This window comes from Tiliqua scincoides, unplaced genomic scaffold (genome assembly GCF_035046505.1).
Source record: "Tiliqua scincoides isolate rTilSci1 unplaced genomic scaffold, rTilSci1.hap2 HAP2_SCAFFOLD_80, whole genome shotgun sequence".
NCBI classification, from domain to species: Eukaryota; Metazoa; Chordata; class Lepidosauria; order Squamata; family Scincidae; genus Tiliqua; species Tiliqua scincoides.
Window position 1 is genome coordinate 92,579 of NW_027101660.1, and position 15,135 is coordinate 107,713.

General features: G+C 47.0%; 1 protein-coding gene across 1 annotated transcript in view; it reads right to left on the reverse strand.

Annotated features, from left to right (window-relative positions):
- LOC136636072 (astrotactin-2-like) overlaps positions 1-15,135 on the reverse strand; it is a gene marked incomplete at its 3' end in the record, with an annotated part of 141,127 nt that overhangs the window by 92,555 nt on the left and 33,437 nt on the right. Inside the window, exon 3 of the mRNA XM_066611092.1 lies at positions 4,280-4,658. Within this exon, the coding sequence (XP_066467189.1) occupies positions 4,280-4,658 (379 nt within the window). The remainder of the gene's footprint in view (positions 1-4,279; positions 4,659-15,135) is intronic.

Sequence of the window (15,135 nt, forward strand, 5' to 3'; positions counted from 1 at the left end):
AACGCAGGCAATCAAATGTGCATTAGTCCAAACACTCTGGGGAGAGCATTCTCCAATGCGAGGAAAGGAATAACACAAAATCCCCGACACTCAGGCGGCAGTGCTGCCATCTGCACAAAGCAGGCAGAGTGAGGAGGCAGCAGGTCAAGCCGGCCCTGGCCAGCTCCGGTTCCCAAGATTCCTCTCTCCAAACAAGAAGAGCTAATAGAGGTTTTCTGTCAGAGTGGATGTTGCTTTGGGTTAAGAGAAGGAAGGAGAAGGGGGGGAAGAGGTACTATGCAGCTCTTCTTGATTGACTGACAGACAGGAACCAAACAAAAATCTCCTTTCTGGAGAGCCATAGAAAAGGGGGAAATGTGCTACTGGTACAAAAAGCTCATTTGGATATGGCCACTTAAACAAATAATGCCAAGACCCCAGGACCAGCTGGTCCCTCTCTGCCTCCAGCATCTCATGCTGGAACAGACTCAGGTCTGTGCCAGCCTGCGTGGCAGCCATCTCTGGCCTCCCACGGGAGCCACACTTCAGTGGGCCTTCACTGAAGTAGCTCTCAGTTAGGCACAAGCCACCCCCAAAACCGAAAACACACAACAGGACAGGACAAGATAGGGACATGAGCAGCTGCTGTCTCCTGAATGAGAACCGTGGTTCATTTAGCTCAGTACTGTCTGCCCTGACAGATAGTTGCTTTTTGCCACTTATCAACTGTGGAGGACCTACATAGAGACCCTGAGAACTTCTGCATGCAAAGCTGGTGCCCTTCCAATGAGTTATAGCTTCAAGCTTCATCCCCTAACATCATAAAGCTACACCTTTAAACAGAACTTACAAAGAAATGGGAGAAAAAGCCTACTCCTCTGCAAGTCTGCTCAGAAGTAAGTCCCATTGTTTCAGTGGGGCCTGCTCCCATGAAAGACTGTGCTGGATTACTGTTGTTGTTGGCAACCTTCAGTCTTGAAAGACCCTGGTATCGCACTCTGAAAGGTGGTTCTGGAACAGCGTCTAGTGTGGCTGAAAAGGCCAATCCGGGAGTGACAATCCCTTCCACACCGGGAGCAAGTGCAGTCTATCCCTGGTCTGTCTCCCTGGCTGTGGGCCTTCCTTCTTTGCCTCTTAGCCTCAGAATGTTGGCCAAGTGTCTCTTCAAACTGGGAAAGGCCATGCTGCACAGCCTGCCTCCAAGCGGGCCGCTCAGAGGCCAGGGTTTCCCACCTGTTGAGGTCCACTCCTAAGGCCTTCAGATCCCTCTTGCAGATGTCCTTGTATCGCAGCTGTGGTCTACCTGTAAGGCGCTTTCCTTGCATGAGTTCTCTATAAAGGAGATCCTTTGGGATCCGGCCATCATCCATTCTCATGACATGACCGAGCCAACGCAGGCGTCTCTGTTTCAGTAGTGCATACATGCTAGGGATTCCAGCATGTTCCAGGACTGTGTCGTTTGGAACTTTGTCCTGCCAGGTGATGCCGAGGATGCGTCGGAGGCAGCGCATGTGGAAAGCGTTCAGTTTCCTCTCCTGTTGTGAGCGGAGAGTCCATGACTCGCTGCAGTACAGACAGCTACACTATCTAGATATTAAACATTTGTTGCTAAAGTAAGTGACGCTAGTAACCTGAATTAAGACTTTCTCCCCTCCAACAACCCGTTCAGAGCTGTCAAGCATATGCAAAACTTTTGCAGAGGATGTGTAGAGCCAATATTGCAAGGGACCCAAACGAGAGAGCAGATTGCTGCAGAAGTTTAATCCACTCTATATAGGTTTTAATATAAAATCTCTTCCCCTCTCTCTCTCCCCCATAAAAATAAGCTCCCCTGCAGCTGTGAATTTATTTAATTCTTTGGCTGCCATGGTTCTCTGTTCTCCCTATGGATGTGTGGGTGGTTGTCTAGGCAGAGAACGACAAAGGACGAACACGTTCCACGGGGCACTGAACGCCTCACTATCACAACTCCCATCACACTGCAAAGAAAGTGAATTGTACATCCATTGTGTGTTCAAAGATCATCTTATTTTAAGTTGTGTTTTTTTTAATTATACCAGAACGTAGGGTCTGTAATCTGTACCACACGCTTGTTGTGCGAAGTGATTAAAATAATTGTTGAGAACTGAATGCAGTAAAGTAAAATAAATCATGGAACGTTTCTGAGGAGGAAAAACAAAGGCTGGATTGCCCAAGGCAAGGTGCAAGAGTCCTGAGCCAACACCTTCCTTCTTGGGGCAAAGTCACGCTCAGCTTCTGTCCCCTGTCCTCTAAAATGAGAACAGTATTCACCAACCAAAAAGAGTTACAGTGAGGAAAAGAAAGGCTGTAAAAAGTTAATTCTGAGGAATGTGGAAGGCTAACTTTACTAAAGCCAACATTTAGAGTTTAAATAAAACTTTTCCCACAGGCTCAGAGCATCTCGCCATCATCTCCCCAGAATCCTTGCAAGCTCTGTGAGGCAGGCAGAGTGGCCTTATTAGGGTCCCCCATTCAAGTAACCAGCTACCATTTCAACTGAGATTTGGTCGGAGACCCTCTCAAGGGAGAGAGGCAAGTGCTCTGAATGTGAAGCCACAAAAGCAGGTACTTTGAGGCAGCTGAGAAAGGAAAGGGAGAATTCCTTCACTTTCCAAGAACCGAATGCCAGTTAAGCACACGTGATACAATTCACTGATCAATATGTCAAGAATATGTTCACCATTACACTTTAAAATATTTACAATCTGTTGATGTAAAATAAGAAAGTATCCTGACTCAGGGGTGGATTCACAACTGACTCTCCTTCAGGTGAGACAGGAATTCAAATCCCAGACAGAAAACACCCATCTCAAAAGGTCATGGGGCTGGCACAGATGCACGCACTCTCTCTTTACCAACCCTTAACCACTCAGCTGCAGCATTCAGGTGTTCACATCAGAGCTGGAGCAAACCTCAGCTCATCTAAACCTGGAGCTTTGCTTGAATTGTGATTTATAAAGCAGGGAGGATCCTCCTCCGTCCCATCTCCTAGCCACACCCAGCACATACGCAAACAAGGTAAACATGCAGGCTTGAGTTTCACATGCCAGTTTAAGTGTGTGATGTGACGGCACTTGGCCTAGATGCCTTCAAAAGGGCAGTGGACAGACTGATGGAGAAATCCATCAAAGTTTGCAAGTTCTGAGGACTGGATGCAACCTCCAGGTTTAGAGGCTGCCTAAATCTGAATGCTGGGTGCAAGGGAGGACGCAGGTCTCTTGGGGTCTTGAGTGCTCCCTGAGGCATCAGGTGGGCCAGTGTGAGATATGGGGAGCTGGGCTAGATGGACCTTCCACCTGATCCAGGCTCTTCTGATGTTTTTAATTGTGGTTTGCAAGCCACAGTTAAAGCATTGCACTGAGATCAGATACGTGAAGGAATAGAGGAGGGAGGGTTCGAGCTCAGAGATCATGTTGTTCACCGCTGGATAAACCACAGCTTCTTAGGTCATCAGACCCACCCAGGAAATCACCTTTTCAGGAGGTGTTTGAACTAAACCAGTAGTCTTCAGCCACTGTGCCATGGTACAATGGTGTGCCATGAATGATCCACAGGTGTGCCACATGAGTTTGGTGGAGTGTCAGTTAGTAGGGCCTTTGCGAATGTGAGCCCCTAGCTGGCAGTGGGGTGTTCCTCAAAAAAATAAAAAAAAAAAATGAATGGTGTGCCTTGACAATTTTAGTGCATTGTCAGTGCACAGGGAGATGAAAAAGGTTGAAAATCACTGATCAGTGAAGGGCTACACAGTAATGCACTAAACGTTCCTACACTATTCATGTCCCCCAAGAGGCAACTATCCTGCAAGCAGGATAAGAAAACTGTCCTTCCATGCTAAAGAATGTTTGCCACACAGAGTTAAGTCATAACATGTGCTTTGCCAGAGGCTGGGTCTTGACAGAGATGCGAGGCACACAAATATCCCACGTTCCTCAAAGAAAGGCAATGATGGGGGGGGGGGAGAACAAAGGAACTGAATGGGCCTTTCCTCCTTTGAAGCAGCTGTCACTGTCATCCTCTCCAGCAGGGCCGTGAGTCTGTGTGACCAGTTCCTGCATGCCAGGAAACCGTTCCTCGAAACCCAGAGCTCATTTAAAACACAGCATCCGACTGCACTTCTACAACACGACCCTGGGAGGGAGAAGATTGAATACCCAGCAAGGCTGAGACACGCTGCCTCCCTGCTCATCCATCACTTTTTAATGACCCTCCAGCCATTCCAAAGATGGCTGCCTCCAGCAAAGGGCACGGGAAATACACACACATCAGCCAACCGACCAACCTTTCTTGTCGTACTCAGGCTTCTCTCTGCTCCTGCCCAAGCTGTCCAAGGGCTCTGTCATCGGGCTCCCAAACTCGTCCTCCCTGCAGGCGTGCTCGGGCCGCAAGGGGTTCTCCTCCTCCTCATAGTCATAGTCGTCCAGGATGGGGGTCTCGCGGATGGGCATGCCAATAACCGAGTTGTGGGCCTGCAGGCGTGAGTTCCGGAAGCTCTCCCTGCCCTGCGGGCCCAGCAGCACCGACGGGATGTAGTGGATCTCGTGAGTGGCCTCCGTGCTGGCACTCTTCTGTGGGATCCTGCGCTGCTTGTACCAGCGGCGCTGGGCATACAAGGCAACAGTGAACACCAGCAGCAGCAGGAGCAGAGCAATCAGTCCACCCTGAAAGGAGGCAGAGAAACAAGCTTTTAGCGGCAGTTTGACACCCTGCCCCAGCAGGCACTGAAAGGCAGTATCACCACCACCCCCTGATATTATTAAGCACCTACAATTATTAATCTCTGTCCAAGAATTAGAAGTATCAAGGTCTTGCCTTTGGGCTTGCATATAAAAGTAAAATACAACATATCAAGGCAGGGAGGAAGGGGAAAGGATAATCAGTCAAGAAAAACCAGGGTGATAGCTGTCAAAACGGAGCAGTTGAAGGGTATCTTTATTTTACACACACACCAAGTACGGCTGCTGCTGACAGAGCTCAAGGAGGAAAGGGTCAGAGGACAGTGAGACAGGCAGGCCGAGTGATGGAAAAGGCACCATTCTTGGTCTTGCTCTCTGCTAAACTCCAGATTTGCTGGCTTCTGATGGCATCTCAGAGGTGGGGGGGACGGGACAGACAGACCAACTCAAAGGGGTTCATTCCCATTTCCTCTCTTGAACAAAGCCAGTTCCATGGTGGTTGGCCAACCAACAGCTACAACCCAGGAGTCAAAGCCCCAAAGCAACATGTGCTATGTTAACTTCAGCGCAAACTTGCTTCTTGCAGGAGAAATAAACTCCATTGACATTTGTGATGGTCATCACAAGTGGACCTTGCTCAGGTAAACAGACCGCAGCTACTTAGCCACTTAGATCAGAGCAGTGGTCTTTCAACCTTTTTGTGCCATACCCCCAATAAATAGGTAAATAATTAGACTGGGGACCCACTGCCAATCCGCCCGCCCCCCCCCCCCCCGTTCTGGGACCCAATCCACCCACCCCTGCCCCTGTCTTCCAAATAGGTTAGGGGTAGAAAGAGGGAAAAGGTGGTCAAGCAGCAAGCTTTGAAAGGTTGCTATGACCCTACAAAAGAGGTTTCACGAACCCACTATATGGGTTGGACTATATGACTTTGTGCAGACCTCCAACTCTCTGATTCCATGAAGTCAAGGAGTCTGGAGTCCAACATCAGATGTGGGAGTGAAGCATAAGAGTATCCCCAGGGGCACGAACCACCAGGGTCTCACAAAACAACAGACAACTGCTGAGCGGAAAGATGTGGTGGGCGATTCTCCCCATTGGCAAAGGGACGCTAAAAATGCAGCATTTGTCTAACTGTTGCATTAAGCCCTTGCAAATCTCACGCAAGACACAAATACTGCACCCTTCCACAGGAAGGGGGAGGGAGGAGAGTGAGAACACTTGACAATCAAGGCGACTGATAAACCGGCTGCTCAGCAGCCGCACAGTTGGCAGGATGGGTCTCACACAGCAAGCAACAGCACTCGGAGCAAATTATTCATTGCTTTGTTCAGTGTACATAACTTTGCAGCTCACGTGTCCCAGCCAGACCGAACAAAAAACTGCCTACAGACAGCGGCCGCAGTCGCCCGCTGACAGGCAGTCGGGGCTCTGACCTTAGCATATATGCACCAGCGCACCCCCCCACCCCATGTTCATTTTCTCGCTCTTTTAAAACTTTTCTTCATGGGGAAGGAAACAGATGCAGCACAAATAGCAGAAGTTTTACTGCGAATTAAGGGGTTTTTTTTGTCTGTGTGGATGTGTACACCATTTTTAGACTTCGTTAGATGCCTGAGGACTACCTGACAGGTGGGGCAGAAATGAAAAGTACACATGATAGTCATCTTCCACCTCTTAAAAACTCTTTCCTTACACCACAATAATGAGGGTGGGGTGGGGGGGAAGGGGTTGAGTGCTGTAAAAGAATGGTGCAACTAGGGCACCTCTTTCAGGGCAAGAGGCAGAAATTTATTAGGACATGATAGGCATCTGCTGGAGATGCTCTAGACAGTGTTTCTCAAACTGTGGGTTAGGACCCATTAAGTGGGTTGCAAGCCAATTCCAGGTGGGTCCCCTAAATGTCAATATTTTATGTTTTTCATATATTCAACTTGATGCTCCCAACTGCATTTGGGGAAATGTAAAATCTGTAATGTAAACAGGCTACTATCTATATGCTTTTAACAATGATAGTAAATGGGACTTACTCCTGGGTAAGAGTGGACAGGATTGCAGCCTAGGATTGTTAAAACTCTTCCTGCTTGATGATGTCACTTCTGGTGGGTCCTGACAGATTCTCAGTCTAAAAAGTGGGTCCCAGTGGTAAAAGTTTGAGAACCACTGCTCTAGAAGGATTTCCTGCTATGTGCGGAAGGATGGACTATATAACCTTGTGGGTTCCCTCTAACTCTATGCTATGATAGTCTACAGATGCAATCCTAAAAACAGTGCCACAGACAAATACACTAAACCGGCCTCACAACAGCTCACAGACTGGGATCATCCACTTGACCACTACACAAAGACTTCTGTCTACTACTGTCAACCAATAAGGTGGAAGCCTCATATGCCAACTGTAAATGAGGGTGGGATTAAGTTAGAAAGATTATGGTGGCCCCACAAACACACCTGCGAGGCAACAGGTGCTAAAGACATCAAGGACATCTCTCCTGTCTTAGTTTCCTTTCTTGCACTGAACCTCTAAAGAGGTGAAATACCAGGTCCCCACCATACAAATGTGTCGCTGGACTGGAGCATCTGCTGGCAAGAGATTTATCTTGAAAAGCAAACCTGGACAACCACCACCTCCAGTCGTCCAGCTGTCATCTCCTCCTCCTGTCAAACCCAAAACATGATCTGAGACAAATGACACTTGGCACAGTATTCTCTCTCTCTCTCTGCAAATCACAAGCAAGGAGACCAATTCTCCAATGCTTTGTTTTACTTACTTTTTCTCTTCTACTATATGTCTCAACAAAACTTTTTTTAAAAAAATGCATAAAGCAAGCAAGCAAGCCAGGCAACATGTCATCAACAACAGGAAACATATACCCGAAATGAAGAAAGTAAAACAAAGGGCCTTTTGGGGCTATTTATTCTGCCTGTCAGATGTGAATTCAGCGGATTTATTTTTAAATAGGGATTAAGGGCAGACTAGAAGTATTATGCAAAATGAGCTGCTCTGACGCAAAGGAGGGGCTGCAGCTCCACAGTAGGGAACATATTTTGCGTGCTGAAGGTCCCCACATTTGTCTGACTCCTGGTATCTCCAAATAGGGCTGGCGGAGGCGACACCAGTGCTCCCCAACCCGGAACACCCCAGGACAGGTATTTCTAATCTTCTTTTGGACACTGTCCTCTTAAGCAGCGTAGCCACCCAACTGGGGACCCACAGTGCCAGTAGTATAGCACTTCGGGGTTTCACTGATGCTGCTGCCAAATACTTGCAAGCAAAAAGGGGATTTTTAACTTAAAAGCCAGCAGCGACAAAACCTGGAACTCCCATACTAATGGAATGAAGGCTCCCTGGTTGGGTCAGGGGGGTAGCGTCCCAAAAGAACCCTAATCCGAACGCCAAAAGCATCCCAAAAGAAAGTTGGGGATCACTGAGCCACCAATTTCCAGCTCCTTTGGACCCCTTTCTAAATAAATCAACCCCTTCCCAAACGTGCATCTTTCCACAAACAGTTCAGCTTCACTGGTGCTTTGGTGTAAGCCCTCCTACTGCACACCGCATAGTGGGGCCAGCCACTGCTTTCCTCCACATCCTTTGGACACCAAGACAAGCTAAACAGTGCTGTGCTCAGAGCTGATGTATTTATTGTACCCTGAAGAAGCGAGGCTCAGCAAACTCACTTAAGTGAGTCCAGCTTGTTAAGGGCCAGAGGTATTAAGACCTGAGAATCACAGGAAGGAAAAATGCACAGGCTCAGAAAATGAGATTCTGTACATGTGCCATGGTAAACAGCTGAAAAGTGACTGGAAAGCAATTTGTGTTGACCGCAAACATGAAAGCGAGACCAAATCAACATGGTGAGTGGCCGAAATGTTACCAGATTCAATCAACGTCTAGGAGAGGATTTTTAGAAAGCAGACCAGCAAGCTTGCCCCTGTCACCAGCACTTGCTAATAAGTGAGTCATTGCCCTGTCAATTCCGAACCCAGTTGAAGAGAGTCTGTTCAGCCTACAAGCACAGTGTGCCACCATCAACAGTACCAGTCTAGAACAGTGTTTCTCAATGTTTGTCCTCCGTTGTACCATTTCACATGGTTTACCTATTTTAAGCACCACCGAAGTAACTGGCAGTTACATCATCGCCAGTTACGTCTGGGTTGGGAGACCAGATGAGGTGCAAGAAACACCAGTAAGAAGCTCAGAGTGGATGGGAGGGCTTTTTCAAGCGCAGAAAAGCAGGCTTTGGAGTCTAGCTTCTTCCCACGGTTTGTTGCGTCCTGTTCCTGGTCTTGCTGCTGGGCGGCAGGTGCCCAGGGGTCCTGCAAGTACCACCACCTCAAGTACCACTGGTTGTACCCATGCCACTGGTTGAGAAACACTGGTATAGAAGAAGATGAACAGCAGTACTCAAGCTTTTCTTTCCCTGCTCTAAGGAGGGTTCCTCTCCAGCTGCCTGTCCTTCGCCAGCTACCCTTCCACTAACAGTATGTTGTTTAAACACAAAATGCACACACATTTCTGAGAGTCAATCTTTGGAGCCAAGTCAGGAAGGCCTCTTTTTGTAATCTATTTTTTGTTTCACATTAAATTATCCATCTGACAGTGCAGGGCAGAGGAAGGAGGAAAGAAAGGGGATAATGGGAGAAAATATTTTATTTGACAATGTGTCATTCCAAAACTGATTATTTCTGTCTTAGGGCTGCGGCTTCTTCTCCTTTTTACCCCACATCCCCAAACAATGGCCCACGTCCTGGGGGGATTTAGTATTCTAAGGCTGGATTTATAATACTCTGTTCTGCGTTGATAAGAACATGGGCCTTTAATCCTCTGAGCTGTGAACATACATATTCTCTGGCATAATAGCCTTTTTGCCATGCTCTGTGATGCCCCAAGACACATGAGCACCAGCAGGGAAAGTCAAAACAGAGACCGAAAGTATCGGAAGCGCATGTCTGTCAGAGCAGTGGGGGACCAGAGCATAGACGAAAGTCAAAAATGGATGGGTGTCAAAGCAGAGCTGACATTTATCTGCTGATTAACGCTCTTTTGGCCGATTTCATCCAACCTTTCACAATGTTTGCCGATGCTTGTATGCTTATTTTTCTTTAGTTCAGTTTTGCAGTTCAGTTATTTCAGTTTTGCATGAGTTATATTTATTATTTATTCAAGGAATTTATACCCCGCCTTTCCACCCTGCCTAGGGCCCTCAAGGCAGCTTACAAAATAATATTTCAATACAATGGATAAAACAATGCCAAAACATTAATATAAAAAAATTAAAACCATAAAAACAATAAGACACAATAAGCTCAATTGGATCAGTTAAAAGGATTTCATAAAAAGCACCAGTTCCCCAAAGTCAACAATTAAAAGATTCCCTACATTAAAAAAAAAAAAGTCTTGAGGCCCCACCAAAAGGATTCCAAAGAGGGAGCAGTTCTCAAATCCAGGGGGAGGAAATTTCACGAATTGGGCACCACCAAAGAGAAGGCGCTCTAAAATCTGGAAATGAAAATGGTTTTGTCGCACTACAACCAACAGGTTGAGTCTTGCCCAGGCACTTAGGAGTCAGTCTCCTTGGTAAAAGGTATATTATTTAAGTCTCTATTCGGTGTTATATTAACCATACACATGAAGGACATAAATTTAATAGCAGGAACAAGCCCTACGAAGATACATAATCCACGCAAGAGGGCAGAGTTACAGGTGCTGGGGGAACTCTTAACTTTGAAGTCTGAGACACCTTCTGAATAAAGAAAACCCCGGCAGAGGAATGTTCAGTTTTCAGGTAGCAGTGTCTCAAACCTGAATCTCATTTGTGATTTCAAGGAAGGAGGTGAGGGGGCAAGAGATGAACAAGAACTATTCCGCTTCTCATACACACTGCCCTGTGCCGTGAAGTGCACATACAAACCTGAGAACATAAGAACTCCTCTGTATCAGGCCAAAAGCCATCCAGTCCAGCTTCCTGTATCTCACAGTGGCCCACCAGGTTCCTCAGGGAGCACATGAGACAACAAGAGACCTGCATCCTCTTGCCACTCCCTTGCATCAGGCATTCAGAGGTAACCTACAAACCCCATCATAGCTTGCAACCTGTGATTGACTTTCCTCCAGAAATCTGACCAAATCCCTTTTAAAGGCATCCAGGACAGACACCATCACCACGTCCTGTGGCAAGGAGTTCCACAGGCTAATTGCATGTTGGGCAAAGGAATATTTTCTTTAGTCTATACTCCCGAAACTCAATTTGAGTGTGCGTCCCCTGGCTTTGATGTTGTGCGAGAGGGAGAACATCCCTCTATTCACTCTATCCAACCCCTGCATAATCTTCTCCTGGTTCAGAGGCATGCTCCCAACATGAAAAGCATAAAGCCCGAGGATGCACACATAGCTTCATCCTGCAACTGGAGGGCCATCTCTTTCTCTGCTATCAATTCAGACTGCAGTCAGAGCTTCCCCTCTGTAGGGACGCCAGAAGTCCTTGCCTTCAAAAGAGAACAAGGTCCACTACGATGCGAGCAAAGCTCTTTGAAAGCTTTGCCCATGCACAGGCTCCAAAGATGACCTGATACTGCAACTGACTTTCAGGGCAACCATTTTTCTTTGACAATGATCTGAATAATGGGCAAAGCCAACTAGATGAGTGACTTGATACGAGGACCTTTCTAAGGCAACGACTTTCATTTTCAACACTTGCAGACTGCGTTTTTCAACATTAGGCACAAGATGTGAAGGAGAATGAAAGGGCGGAGGAGGAGGAGATGAAGATGAAGAATTTTTTTTAAATAAAAATGCCCACACTTCACAAGCAACAACAAAAACTTGCTCAGGTAGCAGCTTGCTTTGGGACAGGTTTCTCCTTTACCTGTCAAAAATCTCAGGGAGACAAGGCAGTAGGGAGCACAGGTCGTTGAATTGCCCCAAGTCAGACCATCTCTCAGCCCTACAAGGAAAGGTTGGGGAAACTCCGGATGTTTAGCCTGGAGAAGAGAAGGCTGAGAGGGGATATGAGAGCTCTCTTCAAAGACCTGAAGGGCTCTTCTACGGAAGAAGGAACTAACTTGTTCTCAGCTGCCACTGAAAATAGAAATAGATCCAGTGGGTACAAACTGCAAAAGGGCAGATTCCGGGAGGACATCAGGAAGAAATCCTTGACCGCAAGGAACAGACTAGTGAGGGAGATGATGATGGATTCTTCCTGACTGGAGATCTTCAAGCAGAGATTCAACAGGCCCCTGCTGGAGATGCTCTAGGGGAATTTCCTGCCACAAATGAGGTTGGACTAAATGATCCAGTAGGTCACTTCTGATTCAAATGACCCCAAGGGACTTCGTTTCCCTGTAGTTAACAGTAGTCACAGAGGGGATGATCCAGATTGAGACACAGTAGGGTGCTCAGAGCCTTCGCCCCATGCCATGGTCCCAATAACACCTCTGTCACGTCATCAGGAAGGTTTGGCAGGCACTGCACTGCTTCCAAAGGGGTGGGTACTCTTCCCACAGGGAATGGTGATGCTCACCCAGGAAGGTGTTATTGCACTGCAACCCTCAGCATGTCCAGAATAAGCTGAATTCAATGGGACTTGCTCTCAGGTAAGTATGCGCAGAATTGCAACTTCAGAAAGCCACAGACACATGTACGCACATGATTCCCACAGCCCAGGCTCTGCCTGGACTGCACTGCTGAACTGGAGCAGCCTCAAGTCCCATCAATGTTTAAAAGGTGTTAAAGAGATAAGGAGATGATCAAGATCCTGGGGGCACCTGCATGTACATGTCCACTCACTCCCACACCGAGGAATAAGAGAGAAGATGCCTTGAAAATATGCACCCTCTCTGGCAGCAGAACTGTGCTCTCCAGAGACTGCTCTTTGCTATCCGCCGTGGGTCACAGAGAGGAGGAGGGAAGAGAAAGACCCCCAAAACAGAAGGCCTGTGAATGCATTCCTCTTGCCCTCACAAGCTTTCCCAGGTCTCACAAAGCTCAGAGCAGGGAAGCAGGTTGGAGATTCCATTAATGAATTATCTGCAGAGATGCTATTCTCTGGCCACAAGGAATCCGACTAGCTGGGGTCGTGGAGAAGCAATTGCAATTGCTTTCTCCAGCAACCTCTCTCACCTCAACAAGCGAGAGCAGTGGCAGGCAATGAATGCCGCTTAACCTGCATTTCCAAAGGGCTCCCAGAAGTCACCACTACTGCAGCACTCAGAGGTCCCCGCAAGACTCCATCCAGGAGTTCATGCCCAGCATCTCCAGCCTTTTTGATGCTTCCCCATCAAGTTTGCCTAACCCTTCAGACACAGAAAATTAGGGCTGGACCAGACAGGCACGGAACAGTTCCACTACTCATTGGGTCCCAGGGGTCTTTACACCCCTTTGTGTGTGCCCAAAATACACCAACAACTGCTGTTTGGGTGACACCAACCATGACACGTGCTTCTACCCAAGCACACAGGGTCATTCTGGTGGAAGGTTTGCACCCTTGCTGGCATTCAACTGAGCTTCCTGAGTTGCTCTAGCTCACAGCCAGGCAACTGAATATCATATACAAAGGGCAAGTGGATTGGGGCATCTGGAACACATGTAAGACCAGTTGCTTAGCAACAGGCTCACCCGCATCCATCAGACAGGCCAGAAGTCACAGAGAATCCACAGAGTGGTGCCTGAGCAACCTCTCTTGATGGGAAGAGACCAAAAGAAAGGGTGGGGCAGGATGGAGGCAAGCTAGGAAAATAAGGGTTGGCACACAGAACAGGGGGCCAAAAGGAGACGTGCAGAACCCTATCCTGTGAAAGATGCCGTCACTAAAGTCAAGCCAGTTCAAGTCAAGCCTGCAGTGAGGCTCTCCTCTTCCTAAGGACTGATGCAAGATCTCCCACCCCTCATTGTTTGATCAAAATCCACCACAGAATAATTACTGCCCACAGAGCAGAGGGCTCATAAATAATTAAACAGATCCACAAGCAAAAGTAGCAACTGCTGTTGCAGAACTAACATGGCTTGCTTTTGCAGAGGGGAAAGCACACACACAATGATAATTACGATGATAGTGCTTATTTGCTTCTTTGCTAATTTGCAAAAATGCAGTTAATCTCGGTGGATCTCTCCATCATTAGTGCAAATTAATGCAGCTTCACTGCACATTCTGCACATATTAAAAGGAATTTATTTAAATTTTTTTTAGGGGGGAGAAGCTGCACATCTCTAGGTGAGGAAATGCTAATATAATTTGAACTGTGCCTCTGAACCAGGTTGCCTGCCTCTCCCCAAACTGCATGGATTCCGTAACATGTTCCACCCGTTTAGTAAGTTGAGCTCTTTGCGCCAGACAGCATGACAATCTATATGGAGTTCATATAAACAAATTTTCTTCCATACAAGACATTCCCTGCACATAATAACTACAAACATGAGAAAGCAGGAATCTTAACTTCTGGCATGTCGCTTTTCTTGGGCTTGGTACCCGTTCAGAAGCAAGTTCCACTACGTACTCTGAATAGAGAGGAACAGGATTGCCCACACTTAGGTAGGACTGAGACTTGTAATCAAAGGTAAGGCCACACCTGGAGCACAGCGTCCAGTTCTGGTCGCCACATCTCAAAAAGGATATAGTGGAAATAGAAAAGATGCAGAATTGAGCGACCAAAATGATTACTGGGCTGTGTACAGCATACCCTATTCCTTTCTTGTGTCCAATCCATCTACATGGGGCAATGTGAACTCATGCTAGCAATTTAGCAGGTGCTGTTCCAAGTTGGACAATGGAAAATGTAAATATCCCAAACGAGATGTCACCATTAGTCACCTGTTTTTCCATGAACAGGGCTTGCAGTTTCCATACCTGTGGGGGGGGGGGGGGAGTATATCCCCACAAATATGGGGGATGTCTGTAATCTCCCTTTCACGCAAACCATGCTGGAAACAGGAGGGAAAGATTGAGCGCAAGTAAGTGAGCAGAACAGATTTTAAAATATATTTATGGATAATTCAAAACAATTTACAGAGCCAAGAAGTGAATAAAGGAGAAAGGTGTTATCGAGCAAATAGGAAATCAAGGGAGGGGGGAAGGTGCCTTTTATTGTTGTTTCTGAAGGATTTTTATTATGCCAATTGCTTTGGGAACTACCCTGGGCTATTGCGTAAATATGTTGAGGCAGTTTTAAAAAGTGCAAATATTTCAGAGTAACAGATGCCCCATATGGAAAGCCACACACAGTGATGTGTACAAAGTTTGATGCTACAAGCCAGAGCTTTCTAGGGGGTAGGAAGACGAAGGCCTGAAATCAGTGTCTGCATTGTCCACAAGCTGTTTTCACATTTCATTCTGTTATTACTTATTCTACAGTATCCCGGTTCAGCGAGCCTTACAAAGTTGCATAGGCGACAGTCCCTGTTCTCAAGGAACTGACAGCAGGAAAGAGATATGGAAAAAATAACAAAGAAAGAAGAATGGGAACAAAT